The sequence below is a fragment of the Mytilus trossulus genome, chromosome 1 (genome assembly GCF_036588685.1).
Source record: "Mytilus trossulus isolate FHL-02 chromosome 1, PNRI_Mtr1.1.1.hap1, whole genome shotgun sequence".
NCBI classification, from domain to species: Eukaryota; Metazoa; Mollusca; class Bivalvia; order Mytilida; family Mytilidae; genus Mytilus; species Mytilus trossulus.
Genome location: NC_086373.1, coordinates 46761431 through 46780325, shown reverse-complemented (window position 1 = coordinate 46780325; position 18895 = coordinate 46761431). Strand labels below are relative to the sequence as shown.

The following is an 18895-nucleotide window of genomic DNA, read 5'->3' as shown; positions in this document are numbered from 1 at the left end:
ACACACAATCAGTTAGCATACAGATGACTTCTTACTGCAATTGTTTTGAAACTACATGACTTATGTTATTTTTGATTTTTCATTAGCTCCAGATAAAATGTCAGGGTTTTTAAGTATTGATGAGTTTGTAACAAGATGGTGCAAGACTGTTTATGAAGCAATGTCAAGACATTTAGAAGACCCGTCTGTACAGGTGATAATGTTGACCAATTAAAACTTGAAATTTAAAAATTAGATTTAATATCACAAGAGTGTGAATGTGTCATTATTTACATAACAATTACTGAATAAAGACATTTTTACATTGATATGAAGCTCTTGGATAATCTAGAGACAGTTAAGGAGACTCAAGGGTACACAAATTTCAGCAAAAATTTAAACATTTTTTTTCATTACATATTTTATTTATTAATTTTTTGTTGTTGTTATCATAAGGTACAAAAATCCGTGACCTATTTTTTTATTATTTTTTTATACGACCGCAAAATTTGAAAAAAATTTCGTCGTATATTGCTATCAGGTTGGCGTTGTCAGCGTCGTCGTTGTCGTTGTCGTCGTCGTCGTCCGAATACTTTTAGTTTTCGCACAATAACTTTAGTAAAAGTGAATAGAAATCTATGAAACTTTAACACAAGGTTTATGACCACAAAAGGAAGGTTGGTATTGATTTGGGGAGTTTTGGTCCCAACATTTTAGGAATTAGAGCCAAAAAGGGCCCAAATAAGCATTTTCTTGGTTTTCTCACTATAACTTTAGTTTAAGTTTATAGAAATCTATGAAATTTTGACACAAGGTTTATGACCACAAAAGAAAGATTGGGATTGATTTTGGGAGTTTTGGTTTCAACAGTTTAGGAATTAGGGGCCAAAAAAGGGCCCAAATAAGCATTATTCTTGGTTTTTGCACAATTACTTTAGTTTAAGTATACAGAAATCAATGAAATTTTGACACAATGTTTATGACCACAAAAAGAAGGTTGGAATTGATTTTGGGAGTTTAGGTCCCAACAGTTTGGGGATTAGGGGCCAAAAAGGGACCCAAATAAGCATTTTTCTTGGTTTTCGCACCATAACTTTAGTATAAGTAAATAGAAATCTATGAAATTTAAACACAAGGTTTATGACCATAAAAGAAAGGTTGGTATTGATTTTGGGAGTTTTGGTCCCGACAGTTTAGGAATAAGGGGCCCAAAGGGTCCAAAATTAAACTTTGTTTGATTTCATCAAAATTGAATAATTGGGGTTCTTTGATATGCCGAATCTAACTGTGTATGTAGATTCTTAACTTTTGGTCCCGTTTTCTAATTGGTCTACATTAAGGTCCAAAGGGTCCAAAATTAAACTTAGTTTGATTTTGACAAAAAATGAATCGGTTGGGTTCTTTGATATGCTGAATCTAAAAATGTACTTAGATTCTTGATTATTGGCTCAGTTTTCAAGTTGGTCCAAATCGGGGTCCAAAATTAAACTTTGTTTGATTTCATCAAAAATTGAATAAATGGGGTTCTTTGATATGCCAAATCTAACTGTGTATGTAGATTCTTCATTTTTGGTCCTGTTTTCAAATTGGTCTACATTAAAGTCCAAAGGGTCCAAAATTAAACTTAGTTTGATTTTAACAAAAATTGAAATCTTGGGGTTCTTTGATATGCTGAATCCAAACATGTACTTAGATTTTTGATTATGGGCCCAGTTTTCAAGTTGGTCCAAATCAGGATCCAAAATTATTATATTAAGTAGTGTACAATAGCAAGTCTTTTCAATTGCACAGTATTGCGCAATGGCAAGAAATATCTAATTGCACAATATTTGAAATAGCAAATTTTTTTTTAATTAGAGTTATCTTTCTTTGTCCAGAATAGTAAGCAAGAAATATCTAATTGCACAATATTGTGCAATAGCAAGAATTTTTTTTGATTGGAGTTATCTTTCTTTGTCCAGAATCAACTTAAATCTTTGTTATATACAATGTATATTCACTTTTTACTACCACCTGATAAATTAAAATAATCTCTACCATTCAGTGATAACAAGCAGTTTTTTTTACATCTTAATATTTTATGATGTATTTAAATGAGTAGTTATTGTTGCAAACTCCATTAGAAATTTTAATTGAGATTAGTTTTGGAATAAGGGAAAGGGGGATATGATTAAAAAAATTGGGTTCAATTTTTCTCATTTGAAATTTCATAAATAAAAAGAAAATTTCTTCAAACATTTTTTTGAGAGGATTAATATTCAACAGCATAGTGAATTGCTCCAAGAGAAAACACAAATTTTAAGTTCATTAGAACACATTCATTCTGTGTCAGAAACCTATGCTGTGTTAACTATTTAATCACAATCCAAATTTAGAGCTGAATCCAGCTTGAATGTTGTGTCCATACTTGCCCCAACCGTTCAGGGTTCAACCTCTGCGATCGTATAAAGCTACGCCCTGCGGAGCATCTGGTTTTCAAATAAGCTGTATTCAAACTAAATTATTGTAAAATTCAAGCGATTTCTGTAATATGGTTCTTTTTTTATTCAATATTACCCCTATTTCTCCTATTAGTTCAACAGGAAAAAGGGACCTGTACAAAAAAGTATGCTTCTTTTGAAGGCAGATTGTGACCTTAAATGAACAGTGACCCCATGTTTTTATTTTATTTTTTTATTAAGTATATGATAAAGTTCATTTATAGAAAAATATAGCAAAACCAATATAAAAAAAAAAATTATACCCGCAAGCCCCCTTAAGGCACATGACTGAAGAGGGAAGGGATACTATGTAAGTTCTTTGACTAACTCTGTTCATTATAAGTTTTATGACGTAAGGAAAGAGAATGAAAGAATGTAATGTGGAATGATTTTAAAGATTTAATTATATTCCAGGCTTATGGTTGTCGGGCTGTAGCTACTATGATAGAAAATAGACATGATAGTGTTATTTGGATTGGTGAAAACTCTCAGGAAAAAATATCACAGTAAGCTTTTATCATTTTCATGTCACATGTATTTTAGTATGTGATATTACAACCAATTCATGCCCCAGTTCATTGCATTTGCATTAGAAAAAATGTATATTCAGCCAGAGTATGATTAATTTGCATGCAAAGTTTATGTTGTGAGGCTTGCTTATTCATTGCAATCTAAATTTATATATAGATTATATAATTTTCTAATTGGATTTGAAAGGTTGATGTATTTACTGCTAAGGAACTTATGAGTAATAGCAAAGACTCTAGAGTCAACATTATGTGAATGAAAAGATTTACATGAAAAATGAGCCAACATCCGCTGTAAAGACCCTGAATAACATAGAAAATACCATTTTTAATCTTGTATGTGGTAATTTAGGATTTAAACATATAAATGAATTTGAAAATTTTCAGAGAACCAATCCATACCATGTGTATGGGAGCACTACTGATGCATAGGAAAGATCCAAAAGTTTTTGTAGCAGCATGTAATACCATCTACTGGTTAGCAGCAGATAATGGTCAGTCAAGTTTATCATAGTATAATGGAATATTCAAATGTGCGTTATTGAATGATTATTGAAGATTTTGTATATTTGATTGTTTGGAAAGATGTTTCAGACATTGAAATTACTTAAAATGTAGCCATACATACCAATGTGAAATGATGTTAACTAAAATAATACTTTGTTGTTTATATACAGTGAACAAAACTTTGTTATATTTCAGAGAGACTATGCAGTAATTTGATGGACAAGAATGTTCACACAGTTGTAATGGATGGGTTGAAGCTTCATATTAATTATCCCAAAGCCGTAGAAGCTGGACTGAAGGCTTTGAGGGGGCTTTGTATATTTAAGTAAGATCACGTGATATGAATATTGATAGTAACTATGTACATTAAAGGTGTTTTATTCTACTATAATGTTCTAAAAACATTTCAAAAGCTAAAAATTACCGAAGTTTAGAACTGTTTCCACTTATTGAATCTTTCAACAGTAGAATATTTTGAACCCTTTGTAAGAAGATTAAAAAAAATCATCAACCTTTATTTAGGACATTTTTCAGTGGATTGGTGAACTATCTAGAGATCAACATATTTAAATTGAAGTCTGACTTGCAGATTTTGTTGCACACATTTTAAACTTGTATCTAATTTTCTCTGCAGTGACAGGAACAAAAGAAGGCTGGTGACAGATGAAAGAATTTTTAACATGATCAGCAAAATATTAGACAAATTTCCACAACAACTGAGTATTCAGCTTGAAGCTACAAGTACATTAGCATGTATTGCTGATATAGGTACTTCCATTTTTATATGTTACTTTTTTTCAATTATAAAAATATCTTTAATTAAAAAGACTTTGAAAAGATAGACATCAAACACAATTTTCTACAAATATGATTTCTGGTATAGTATTTTTTTTTTTTTAGAAATATTTAATTTTTGTCAATACATATGACAAGTAAAGATTATAACATAGTATTTTTCATTAACATCCCTAGGTAATGATATCAGGCAAAAGAATGAGTCAAGGGATGATTTTGACCGTGGGCTGATATGAGGTCTGATATGAAAAATGACATGTTATGTTCTTTTTATTATAAACTTAAACAGAAGACATACAGACAAAAACTGTTTTTTGTCGAGCCTACAACTTTTTTTGCAGAAAGCTTGACATAGGGATAGTGATATGGCAGCGGCGGCGTTAGCTAACTTCTTAAAAGGTTGATATTTTAAAAGGTGAAAGACCTGGATGCTTCATACTTTGTATATAGATGCTTCATGTTACAAAGTTTCCATCAGTCACATGTCCAATGTCCTTGACCTCATTTTAGTGGTTCAGTGACCGCTTAAAAAATAGGTTTAGAATTTTTTGTAATGTTGAATTCTCTTTTATTATAAGTAATAGGATAACTATATTTGGTATGTGCTTACCTTGCAAGGTCCTCATGCCCATCAGACAGTTTTCACTTTAACTCGACCTCATTTCATGGATCAGTGGTGGTCAAGTCCATATCTCAGATACTATAAGCAAAAAGCTAGTATATTTGGTGTATGGAAGGACTGTAAGGTGTACATGCCCAGGGGTCATCTGACCTTGACCTCATGTTCATGGTTCACTGGTTCTAGTTAAGTTTTTGTGTGTTGGTCTGTTTTTCTCATACTTTATGCAATAGGTCTACTATATTTGTTGTATGGAATGATTGTAAGGTGTACATGTCTGGTGGGCAGATGTCATCTGACCTTGACCTCATTTTCATGGTTCAGTAGTCAAAGTTAAGTTTTGGTCTTTTTATCTAATATTATATGCCAAAGGTCAACTATATTTGTTGTATGGAAATATATTATGATCAATATGTCAGTCCAGCAGGTTTTTTTTTACCATGACCTCAATTTCACGGTTCATTGCACAGTGTTAAGTTTTTTTTTGTGTTTTGGTCTATTTTTCTTAAACTAGAAGTAATAGGTCAACTATATTTGTTGTATGGAAGCATTGTTAGCTTTACATGTCTGCCTGGCATGGTTCATCTGACCTTGACCTCATTTTCATGGTTCATTTGTCTTTGTTTAGCTATCTTGGTTAATGTTAAGTTTATGTGATAGTTGTAATAAAGCTTTATACTTAGGACAATCAGCATAATATTAATGATTAGTAAAGAAGGCCAGACATTTCAGTGTGTGCACTCTTGTTAAACTTTGTTTTGCATTTTTTAATAATATATTTTGCTGATTTATAATAAAAAAAAATTATCCAACTTTGTTAAGTTTTACCAAAAAAACGTACCATTGAGTATATTTTAGGAATTTGCAGAGTTACGTTGAAATGTGAAGCGATAAGGGTACAGCAAAGCATGCAATAATAATATGAAACAGAAGCAGTTGATATAAACTGGAAGCAGTTGATAACAAAGGTCATATCACATGGCTCTGGCAATTTTTCAAATTGAATGAATACATATATGAACAAATAACTTTTATCATGGGGTACAATTATGCCATTATTTTCTTTAAGTATATGATCTTAGTATCAAATATTTTTAATACTAATATTTTTAAAAGACTTATTTATGCTAAAATTACTATTTTGTTTAAGGAACAATTGTTATACTTTTTAATATACATAAACCCTTGTAACAAAAACATAGTTTTTGGAATAGTTTACTATGTTTGTTACAGATTCTGTGAGATACCAGTGTTTCCTAGAAGACATTCATATAAAAGTTATTCAGTCTTTAGAAAGATTTGTAGATAATGAAACAATACAAGAGGTTGGAATTGAATGTTTGAGTGTCCTTTGTGCTGCAGGTATGTATTGTATGTAAGCACCTCTAATAGGAATAATCTAATCATTCCTTGATTCTATGGTAAAAAAATAATATTCTGATTAGTGATAGTGTGACATTTATGTGATTATACATGAATTACCTCCCTTGCTTGCTGGACAAACATTTGAAACATATCCCACAATAAGTTAAGGTAGGAGTTTCAGAATACACTTTTCAATTTTTCATGACAGTTTTGCCATAATAACTTTTGTTAGTGATTTCGTTATACATACTATGGATTCACTTATTTTCAGTGAACTCAATTTTCTTTCTTCTGGGAAAATTATCCTTTCCCAGTGAACAAGATTTTATCACTGGTTCCTATCAAAGAATCTATCTTGTTGTTAACATTAAATATTTGTTTTTTATGTAGCAGTTTAATTTTATGGTGTTCCCTTACTTATGCAATCTGCTAAAATTGATATTCCAAGAATAGTTTTTTTAACAAAAAAATTATTAAGAAAATATTCAAAATAAATATGATTGCCAATGAGACAAATGTTGGCCAGTGACCAATAGACGTAATTTAGCAAAAGAGAGGCAATGCAAAAGATACAAAAGGGACATTCAAACTCATAAATCGTTTAAAAAACCCTGACGGTGCAATGGCTAATAGAGAAAAAGACAAACTGACAAAAAATAGTACACAAAACACAATATAGAGAAATAAGGACTATTTCTAGCAAATGCTACCAAAATCTGGGGGTGATCTCAGGTGCTCCAGGAGGGTATGAAAACCCTGCCCTACATGTGGCACCAGTCATGTTGCTCATGTTAGTACAAACATGGTAATAGGTCACAACTACACATGCAGAACTATAATCTTCCCATGAAAGATGTGAAAGCAGTTAAAATATCATGAACCAAGGTATTACAAACTAAAATGGATATTCTGAGTAGCTGTGCAGCTGAGGTAGTTAATCGATGCATATAATTATGGATTATTTGAACTTCAAGTACAATATTGTAGTGTTTAGAAACACTCAGAATTTTTTGAAAAATCTTTTTTTTTTTTAAACTCTCAGTATTTTTACGAAAGTTTACAAATTTACTGAAAACAAAGTTTTTTTGTGTTTTATTAGAAAATGCTGCAGAGATGTTAAACATGACAGGAGCTACACAACATGTTATTACAGTATTGAAGAAATACCTTGATATGGTTTGTAAGTAAATTAGATGACATATTAGTCAAAAGGTAATAATTTTGTCTTTTTGTAGTCTTAAACTTTTCATTTTAAAAATATTATGGGATATTTAGGATAATTAAGCGCAGATTTTGAAAATGCTTGTGACTTGCATATTCACACCCCCTCTTTGAAAAAAGTAGGGGATACTGTTTTACCTGTGTCTGTCCATCCATCATGTCTTCCACCCTTCATTCCGTCTGTCCATCCGCCCCATGAATAATTTTCAACACTTCTTTCTCAGGAACTACATTTCAAGGATTTCTGAAATTTTATTTCAGGATTTTTATAAGTCAGCTTTACCCTGTGATGTGTTTTCAACAACTTCCTGTTTACCAAACACTTTCATCATTTAACACATGAGGTCCAAGTTGAAAAGTTTAGTCACAAAATTTTCTCAGTAACTACATTACAAGGATCACTGAAAATAGTAGGGGCATTAAGGCCTAGTTTTGGCCCAAGAAAATAAAATGTTGGATAACTTTTTCAAATTTGCACATGATGTTTAGAAATGCATAGGGTCAAGAAATATGGATGAAAAGCGTTAAGATTTTGATGTGATGACGTCACAATTAGGTCATGATATGTACTGTTTTCACAAAAACAATGAAGAATTCTGAATTTATGCAGTTTTCTAATCTTTATTTCTGTTGTGGAAACATCGTACACAGCCAAGAAACAACAAAATAATTTAACAGAAGCTTAATTATAACTATTGACAAAATTTCACCAAATATAAAGTTGTTTCTTGGGTGCAAACATACTTTTTATGCCCCACCTACGATAGTAGAGGGGCATTATGTTTTCTGGTCTGTGCGTCCATTCGTCCCTCTGTCTGTCCATCGTTTGTCTGTCTGTCCCGCTTCAGGTTAAAGTTTTTGGTCAAGGTAGTTTTTGATTTAGCTGAAGTCCAATTAACTTGAAACTTAGTACACATGTTCCTTTTGATATGATCTTTCTAATTTTAAAGCCAAATTAGACTTTTGACCCCAGTTTCACGGTCCACTGAACATAGAAAATGAAAGTGTTAGTTTCAGGTTGAAGTTTTTGGTCAAGGTAGTTTTTGATGATGTTGAAGTCCAATCAACTTGAAACTTAGGCCAGGATTTTTTAATTTGTTGGTTTAAGGATCTGCCGACCCGATTTTGCCGATTCCTAGAATAAAAATAAAATTGACTTTTCATGCTTTTTTATACCCGCCGACCCAAACAAATACATTATCCCTGAAAAATAATTAAATTCTTCTTTTTTTATGAAATGAAATGCATGAATCACTAACAAAATATTGATAACACTCTCTGTTGTGAAAAAATAAAAATTCCAGTTTACGTTTCTAAAAATAGACAAATCAATATTAACTGACCTTGAAACGTCGTTTACGCAAATAATTTTGCGAAACGTAATCTGTGTTTAAAACCCATTACACAATAAGTTCGTTTTCCTTATTTGTCATCATTCTGTAAGATGCATAATCTCATAGAAATAGACTTGTCCAAATGTGGACAGGTGGAAAGCACATTGGAAGTAAAAGTTCTGAATATCAACAAGTCATTTAGAATTTTCTTGTTTCATGGATAATAAAAAAAAGATATCGTCCATTTGGATTAAAAACGGGAATGCATGACACTAGATTAACCCGATATTCTCGTTTTTTCCGTGGACGAGTCTATTACGTTTTTGACACGTGTGATGAAACTTATTTTCGTACGACGTTTATTACATTTTTTTCTTTATCAGTTTTCGTTATTGAATTTTTCTGGAATTGATTAAGAGCTACACGAATTTGTTTTTCTTGTTCATGGGGAAAATCTGTAAACCAACAAATTAAAAAAACGTGGCCTTAATACACATGTTCCCTATGGTATGATCTTTCTAATTTTAATGCCACATTAGACTTTTTACCCAATTTCAAGGTCCATTGAACATGGAAAATTATAGTGCGAGTGGGGCATCTGTGTACTTTGGACAATCTAAAATATACTTTAAAATTTGATGAAAAATTATGGAAAATCACGAAATATTACAAATTAAAAGTTAAGTCATGATTTGCTGCCATGGTAACTTGTTCAATGTTTAAGATTGTTTTGTTTTTCTGAATACCTTGTACCTTAGATACTGTACAGTATTTTAAAAATATGTATTATAATTTTTAATTTGCAGTAATTTTTGGGCCAAATAAGGACCTTATTGCCACTACTCCTTTGGTTTCAGGGTTTATATAAGTCATCTTTATTTTGTGATGCATATCAAGATTCATCACTCATTAACTTCCTGTTAACCGTCAAAAATTTGGGCGAGCATCATTAGTGAGCAGTAGCAGCAGCTTGCTGTTTCACTAAAGTGTTCATACTGAATCGTATTTCTTTAAATTTTTAACACGTATCAATATAAATGTAGTTGCATATGGTGAACCAACAACTAGAGTGGTGATTGTTTAGTAGGGTTAAAAATCTATAGGTATTCACTGTTTAAAAAAGGCAGAAATAATTGATATGAAGGACAACACCACTACTTAGTTACTGCTTAGTACTTGTTTTTAAGTTTACATGTTTTGCCATCGCAATAATAAATGCATGAAATAATTTCTGAATTTACAGTACTTTATATATAAATTTACTGATTCTCCTAGGGTATGGCATTTAGGAGTAAGAATAAAGACTAGCAAGCAAGATACATATTTCAGTCGTATGCATATGTTGTTATTATACATGTAAATGATATGTATAAAAGTTTCTTTATGCAACAACTATATTTTTTGTAGATTTACAGAAGAAAGGATTAATACTGATACAGCTGCTAGCTGACAAGAAGATGTGTAGAGACAGAGAGATATGTTCTGGTCTAGCTGATACTTTATACAAATCTTTAGTTACACATTCAGATAATAATGGTGTTTTGAAAGAGGTATTTCCATTTCTAACTCCTATAAATGATATATTATGGTATATTTTTGTCCATCGGGGAATGTACCTTAGCTCATGCACCATGGACTCTATAGATATGACTGCATTCAAATATGTAGTTTATATCTAAAAGTATAAATGAATTCCAGATGGCACATATTTAGATTCAATTTGTAAATCAAGAAAATTTCCTAATATACAGTATTTCAAACTTATATTGAAGTTTTCCTGATTATAGCATGAACTTTGATTAGTCTTACAATGTTTTACAAAGGAGTAGGTCTGGTTATGGCCGATTTTGGCCTCATATTTCAGGTTCATCTAAAGAAAAATTTTGGACACTTTTTAAACACTTAAGTGTCTATTTCAATTGATTCAATTCGTATATGTGAAAGATTTTGACTGATTTAGTCATTATAAACGCTCTGATTGAACCTTAAATATGAAAAATCTACCAAATATGCCAAAAAACGTCACTTTTCAGATGGTTTTTGTCAAAAATGAAAGTGGCAGCATCCCTGTTCATCCTCAACCTTTATATATGTTATGTATTATCATCAAATACAACTTATATTTCAATATCATGAATGAAAACGAATGTGGCCACTTTCATATTAGGCAGAAACCGTCTAAAATTTAGCTAAAATGCTTAAATTGTGAAGATTTCAGTAATTTAGCATGACTTTATTATGCTAATACCCGATATTTTTGTATTGTATAGTCACAAACAGCCCATATTTATGAAGCTGAAGCATTCTACTTTCCAATAAATCGCCAGAAGATTACTTTTCACAATTTTGTAAAACTGCTATATTTTTTGCCCAAAAGGGGTCTTACAGAACCTACTTCTTTGACAGAGATGGTAACTAATAAAAATTTGAAAAAAACATATGATGTCTGGTAGATATGCATTTCTATATTTGATATCATATTACAATTACATTGCAGGCTTGTGTAGCTCTACAAATTCTAGCTGAAACAGGAAAAGAAATAAGTGACTGTTTGGTAGAGAAAGGTTGTCATCAGATATTGTTTAATTTACTGGAATCAGATGAAGATGCAGGTTAGTGCATTAAGTTTGTTGTTCACAATGAATGAATTTTTGAGGACAAAAACCCAGGAAAATTGTCAGTAGGCTTATGCTGATCATGTATGAATATATATCAAGATAAGGAGATGTTTATACTCGCTTGGTAACAAGCAAACTCTCTACCAGAGGCTGAATGACCATATGTAAGTCACCTTACAGCCTTTAACAATGAGCAAAACCATACTATATTATCCAGCTATAAAAGAACCTGACATGAAAATGTGAAACAAAAAAATGAAACAGTCAGATTTATGACAAAAAATAAATTGAAAGCAAATATGGCAGCCAGTAATGAACAACACCAACAGGGTCTCCTGACTTGGGACAGGCATTTAAAGGATGTGGCATGATTAAATTGGTTGTGAGTGATCAACCACTTCAAGCTTTCAAGCATCAACAGTTAAAGATGCAGCATTTCCATACCAATTTGTGAAATGTTTTGTTACAGGAAGATTCTTTGATACCTGATAATTGATTAAAAAAATATTTCTTTTTCAGAGATAAAGGATTTGATCTGTGAATGTTTATATGTGATGGGACTGACACCAGATTTAAAATCCAAGATGTTGTGCAGTTGCACTAAAGGAGTATTGGTGGTAAGTTTTAAGAGCCACTCACTCCCCCCAGACTAAATTATCATTGTATATTTTGTTGTTTTTGTTTATATGTTGGATTATTGTCTGACCTTTGGCACTGCAACTCTTCATAATATAGACTTGAGTTTTTCACTGCATCTGCACTATCAAATATTATTGTTGCCAATTTTTGTCTCTCCTGTGACAAAAGACATGAAGGTGATGCCAGAGTCAACAATTGGTTTTAATTTATTTTTCAAACATCAGTGTTTTTTTATATTAGATATCTAAGTTCAAATTTAGATTGGTTCTGATAATATTTGGTAGGTTTGGTCCTACCCCTGTAACTTTATATGATATGCTTATTTATGTAAATGTTAAAAAATTGTACAAAATTATTAAATAACCTCATTTGACTCAAATGAGTATCATTAAAAGTTTTCCTCAAGATTTTTTCCATGAAAACTACATGTTTGTACTGTAGTTGATGTGGAACAGCAACAAATTGGTCTTGTTTATTTTTTAGAGATATTGTTGGATTGTAATATATGAGGGAAGTGGTGTAATTAATCTGAATGTAAGATGAGCTAATATGATAAAACTTGTAAGTAAAATAAAGGGTACTACTTTTATTTTGTAGGGAGCTGAATGTTTGTTGGAATTAGGAGCAGATGTTAATTACACTGATGGAGAGACTACACCACTTTGTCATGCTGTGATAAATCAGGATGAAGATCTTGTCAGGCTCTTTCTTAAACATGTAAGTTTTAGATATCAAGTTCTGCAATTTCAATCCCAAATTTTACCTCATACACAAACAGGCACTACTTTTTATGCCCCACCTACTATAGTAGAGGGGCATTATGTTTTCTGGTCTGTTGCTCCGTTCGTTCCTTTGTCGGTCCATCTGTGCATTCGTTCAGGTTAAAGTTTTTGGTCAAGGTAGTTTTTGATGAAGCTGAAGTCCAATCAACTTGAAACTTTGTACAATTGTTGCTTATGATATGATCTTTCTAATTTTAAAGCCAAATTAGACTTTTGACCCCAATTTAACGGTCCACTAAACATAGAAAATGAAAGTGGGAGTTTCAGGTTAAAGTTTTTGGTCAAGGTAGTTTTTGATGAAATTGAAGTCCAATCAACTTAAAACTTAGTACATATGTTCCCTATAGTATTATATTTTCTAATTTTAATGCCAAATTAGATTATTACCCAATTTCACGGTCCATGAAACATGGGAAAGGAAAGTGTGAGTGGGGCATCTGTGTACTTTGAACACATTCTTGTTTAAATCTCCTCCTCAGAAACCAAAAGGCTAGTTTGGACCAAAATTGACCACAATCATCATTGGAATATCTAATTAAAAATTGTGTACTGCATGTCAATCAACATGACTAAAAATAGAACAGAGTGGTAAAATTCCAGTTTTGTCTTATTATCTTGAAAACCCATATGATGAGAGAAAATTTGATGGCGTAGAATTATTCAGAATGTCATATTTAGCTTTTCTCTGTCTATATCCAAACTGTCAGACAACTTCTATAGGAGTTATTTCACTTAAATGACAAATATTACCATATTTTTGCTAGCTTGGCCTAGTTGATCTTAAATAAAAACTTAAGAAAAGAACAAGCAAGGACAATATCAAACATATAAAACTCAGGGGGCTTTACAGTATTTGCTGATTTCATGATGTCCTTTGCATGATCAAATGATTATTACACTTTATCCATATCTATTTGTGTTACTCACCTTTTTGTTATTCATGTACATTGACATTTCTTTTGAGTCTCTAGATTTTATTATTTGCTACATTCAGAATCAGATACATTTGTACCTGAACCAACATGAGTTATATTTATTTTGTTACTAAAAAAATGAATTGGTTATAATAATATAATGCTTTATGCTTTATGCATTTATATATTTAATATAGGACATCAGCAATCTTCACAAGCCACTGAAGCTGAGTTTAGAGGTTGGACAAGACACTATTGTTTCAAATGTTATAACAGGTCATATATTGGGGTGTATAGGTGACAGGTCAGGTAAATAGGATACTGGATATTTGGAAAAGTTGTAAAATTAAGGCAGCAGTAGTTTCCTCTTGTTTCAATCTAGTAAGTTGATAAAGGCTAGACAAATCAAAGTAACAATAAAGGCGAAAATCTCATGAACACTAGAAGGAAGAGACTCTGGACGTTGACAGGGTAAGTGTCTCCTGCTGAAGAAAGTCAGGACGTTGACAGGGTAAGTGTCTCCTGCTATGCATGCAACATCCACCAAGCGTATCAACACAGAAATTTAAATCCCTTTCTGATATGATGTGACATGCACTTTCCTACTGATTTTACAGTTTATTTTAGAGTGCTGTTGCATCGTATTTTGATAAACAGCAAAGTTTTAAGGATAACAGATGCTTAAAAATGTAGTGAGGTAACTTAAACCTACTGAGAATTTTAAATTCATGGGCAATAATAATTTGAACAAGAATTCTTAGGTATTCATCATGCATACAAATGACAGACATTATAAAGAGTTCTTTTAAAATGTGATAAAGTGAAAGCTGTTAAATAAATCATGTTTCCAAATTTAATAAGTCGGGTTTGTTTGAAGGAGTTACAATGGTGCAATGATGTGTTCCAACAAAAAAATCCGTGTTTAGAATCACCTAGTGTCACCTGAGACCACCCCCAGTTTTTGGTTGAGATTGTGTTGTTCAGTCTTTAGTTTTTTTATGTTGTGTTTTTAGCTCACCTGACCTGAAAGGTCAAGTGAGCTTTTCTCATCACTTGGCGTCCGTCATCCTGCGTCCGTCGTCCGTAAACTTTTACAAAAATCTTCTCCTCTGAAACTGCTGGGCCAAATTTAACCAAACTTGGCCACAATCATCCTTGGGGTATCTAGTTTTAAAAATGTGTCCGGTGACCTGGCCATCCAACCAAGATGGCCGCCATGGCTAAAAATAGAACACAGGGGTAAAATGTATATTTTGGCTTATATCTTTGAAACCAAAACATTTAGAGCAAATCTGACAGGGGTAAAATTGTTGATCAGTTCAAGATCTATCTGCCCTGAAATTTTCAGACGAATGGGACAACTTGTTGTTGGGTTGCTGCCCCTGAATTGGTTATTTTAAGGAAATTTTGCATTTTTTGGCTATTATCTTGAATACTATTATAGATAGAGATAAACTGTAAACAGCAATAATGTTCAGCAAAGTAAGACCTACAAATAAGTCAACATGACCAAAATTGTCAGTCATTCCCTTAAGGAGTTATTGCCCTTTATAATCAATTTTTAACAACTTTTGTTATTTTTTGTAACTTGTACAAAAATCTTCTTCTCTGAAACTACATGGCCAAATTTAACCAAACTTGGCCACAATTATCATTGTGGTATACAGTTTAAAAAATGTGTCCAATGACCCTGCCTACCAAACAAAATGGCCGACATGGCTAAAATTAGAACATAGCGGTAAAATGCAGTTTTTGAATTATATCTTTGAAACTAAGACATTTACGGCAAATCTTTCAAGATTCAAATGTCCATCAGAATAAGATCTTTCCCCTCACAAATTTTCAGATGAATCTGACACTTGTTGTTGGGTTGCTGCCCTAAAATTGTTAATTTTAAGGAAATTTTGCAGTTTTTGGTTATTATCTTGAATACTATTATAGATAGAGATAAACTGTAAACAGCAATACTGTTCAGCAAAGTAAGATCTACAAATAAGTCAACATGATCAAAATTGTTAGAGGACCCCTTTAGGAGTTATTGCCCTTTATAGTCAATATTGAACAACTTTTCGTCATTTTTGTAACTTGTACAAAAATCTTCTTTTCTGAAACTATGGGCCAAATTTAAACAAACTTGGCCACAATCATTACTAGGGTATCTATTTAAAAAAAAGTGTATAATGATGTCACCTACCAACCAAGATGACCGACATCAGTAAATACAGTAACAGGTGAGCGACACAGGCTGTTGAGAGCCTCTAGTTTTGTGTGTGCTGTTTGTCTTTTTATTTTTTAGCCATGGTGTTGTCAGTTTTATTGGTGTTTGAGTGTCATTTTGTGACCTAAAAATAAAAATTATGCTGCTGAAATGTTGATCAACAGTTAATTTCAAATATTCTATTCTTTTACAGTCATGAAATAAATTATAACTATTTATCTTGTAGGGAAGCAGGCATTGTGGAACAATCTAGGATTAGAAACATTAAAGGCAGATTGGTTGACTGTTGCTTTTGCCAAATTGATAAGAAATGATTCAGGTAAATCGAAATGAAAATATGAGCTTCCTGTTCTTAGAATTTTCGCTGTATTAATATTTTATATTGATTCAATTCACAAAAAAATAGATTGTGAAAATAAGAAATGGGTTTCATGAAATACAAAAAAAAATCTGACCAAAGTATGCCACTGCACCTACGTGCTAGCAGGTAGCAACAACTTTACTATAAATTGTTATAAAAATGTTTGAAATACCTTCAGAAATTTTTTACAGCACCTTTAGAAAATTTTAAGAATTCTTATAATTTTACATTACGGGAATATGCATTTAAAATTCTTATGCTTAATGTTATTAAGTCAACAGGAATAATTTTTAAAACCTTGTAGTCAGTTGGTTCCTTAGTGCTATTGTCTTTATCAACTTATCTATTTAATTTGATCAGTCTTTTCATGAAAAAAAAATCATTTGAGGTTTGTATTTTTAGTATTCTATAAGAAATCACTGTCTGAACTCATTGATCATGATGCAATAAGTAGATAAAAATAATGTGATCAATTAATAGACTTGAAAAGATTCAACTAAAAGCAACCACTGATTACTAGAACACCTTAATTTATTATTACAATAAACAAACAAAAACTAACATTTGCATTCTAGATTTGAGCAAGCACTTGGCCTACAGAATAAAAAATAGTCATGACAGAAAAAATCATAGACTTCTAGCATATACTAAGAGTGATTCTGACATGATGAAAACATTTGGAAGGCATAAGTTCTTTAGATACAAGATAAAATCAGATTCTGCAGTTATTTTAAAGGAAAATGAATCTGAAAGTCCAGATCAAGGTATGTAATCTAGATAATAATTTGTTCATCCTAAAAAATATTTTCACTTGCTTTTTTATGTTATTTGAGAAAAGTTGACATTAAGATTGTTTTGAATGCTTGAAATGCAATCTTAATATATACTGTCTAAAAGATTTATTTACTAATTCAAAAATTCTTTAAAGGTAATGAGACCATAAAAGTTAATAAGACAGCAATTCAGCAATAAGATGAAACATAATATGGGTAGAAATCTGTTCTGTCAGAATGACTGATACATATATAGAAGAAGGAAGATTTGGTATGAGGTGGGTCTCATTTTGGTCTATGCATGGCGCCGAAATGGGGGAGTTTTTTTAAGCAACACACATGAAAGTAAAATAATCAAGCGTAAAAACAGGAAACACAGTCCGACAGGACACAGGAAATTACATGCACTGTTATGGCAACTAGAAGCGAGATACAGGATTCTCACTAAACATAAGCAATATCCCGGTTTCAGACCCCCAGAATGAGACCGCCTATGAGTGTTAATGAGACAGTTTTCCATCCAAGTCACAATGTGTAAAATGTAAACCATTATATGTCAATTAAAGCCTTCAACATGGAACTTGGCTCACACATAATAGCAAGCTATAAAGGGCCACTCATGTCTAATGTGATGTATTTTTTTTCTTCTCTTCTTTAGTAATAGTAAAGACGGAGCCAATTATAATGAAGATAGCTAGATCAAATTCTGATAGTATGCTGAAGTTGAAGGGAAAACAGCTACCTGCATTTAATCAATTGTCACCCATAATGAGCCCCAGAACCAGCAGAGAGTGGTTGGATCGTAATCTAACAGAAGATTTTGAAAATCCTAGTGAAGGTAAACTTATACATGACAATGATTATTCTTTAAATCAAATTTGGGATATTGACATATTGGGGTTGCAGGTTTTATGATCAAATGCACCATTTTGTGAAACTTTCCCTATCCTTGGACATTTTTGAATTACAACACCTTGATTCCTAGCTTACTTGTTTTGCTTGCAAACCGAAAAAAAGGCATGCATGTTCATGATTAAACGGCACTCACCAGTTGCAACTTACCTGAATAAATAACAAAGTGAAAGGTATCATTTGGGCTTAAAATCAAATATGTTTAAAAATATGCAAAATCTTGATGATTTGACATGTTCATGCTAAAAAATAATAAAGAGCACACCATTAACAACAGTAAGTGTTTATCTATTCAAAGGCAACATAAATATTTTAGCAACTTTTGTTCTCTAGGTAAAAATAGCCAAAATGTTTTTTACAATTCCCTAATTTTTCTTAAAAATATAATAGATCTTGTTTATCATGTCAATTTAGGGAAGCCACAAAAAAATTTGTCATGAAGGTTTATTTTCACATCTATAGAAAGCCTTTCTTATGATGTTGAAATATATGATTAGTAATAACATAAAGTAATGTTTTTGTTGTTGTTGTGAATTAACAGGGCCAAATATTTAATGCTGTTTATTATAGTAAGGCAGTTAGGATTTTTGTGTTATTATTATTTCCCTTCTTTAAAACTATAAATTTCATATTTCTTAATTTGATGATTTAGATGAAGCTTATTCGGTATATATTTGTTAAATTTTGCTATTTGAAATCATTGGTTAAAGATATTTATTCATATTGTAAAGTTGAATATTAGCATAGCTGCAAAATCTTTGGTTACCTTTTGTGAGAAACTTATATATTTTATAGAACTCGTTGAAGATTCTTACTTTGAATGCTCTGAGTACTGACATTCAGTCCACCCA

General features: G+C 31.7%; 1 protein-coding gene across 1 annotated transcript in view; it reads left to right on the top strand.

Annotated features, from left to right (window-relative positions):
* Positions 1-18895, top strand: part of LOC134725741 (leucine-rich repeat serine/threonine-protein kinase 2-like) — a 95909-nt gene that overhangs the window by 21220 nt on the left and 55794 nt on the right. The window contains exons 10-24 of the mRNA XM_063589796.1: positions 87-193; positions 2874-2965; positions 3374-3480; positions 3689-3818; positions 4128-4261; positions 6141-6269; positions 7372-7452; positions 10235-10377; positions 11325-11439; positions 11965-12062; positions 12682-12801; positions 13978-14089; positions 16225-16317; positions 16935-17123; positions 17791-17970. Of these exons, the coding sequence (XP_063445866.1) occupies positions 87-193; positions 2874-2965; positions 3374-3480; positions 3689-3818; positions 4128-4261; positions 6141-6269; positions 7372-7452; positions 10235-10377; positions 11325-11439; positions 11965-12062; positions 12682-12801; positions 13978-14089; positions 16225-16317; positions 16935-17123; positions 17791-17970 (1830 nt within the window). The remainder of the gene's footprint in view (positions 1-86; positions 194-2873; positions 2966-3373; positions 3481-3688; positions 3819-4127; positions 4262-6140; positions 6270-7371; positions 7453-10234; positions 10378-11324; positions 11440-11964; positions 12063-12681; positions 12802-13977; positions 14090-16224; positions 16318-16934; positions 17124-17790; positions 17971-18895) is intronic.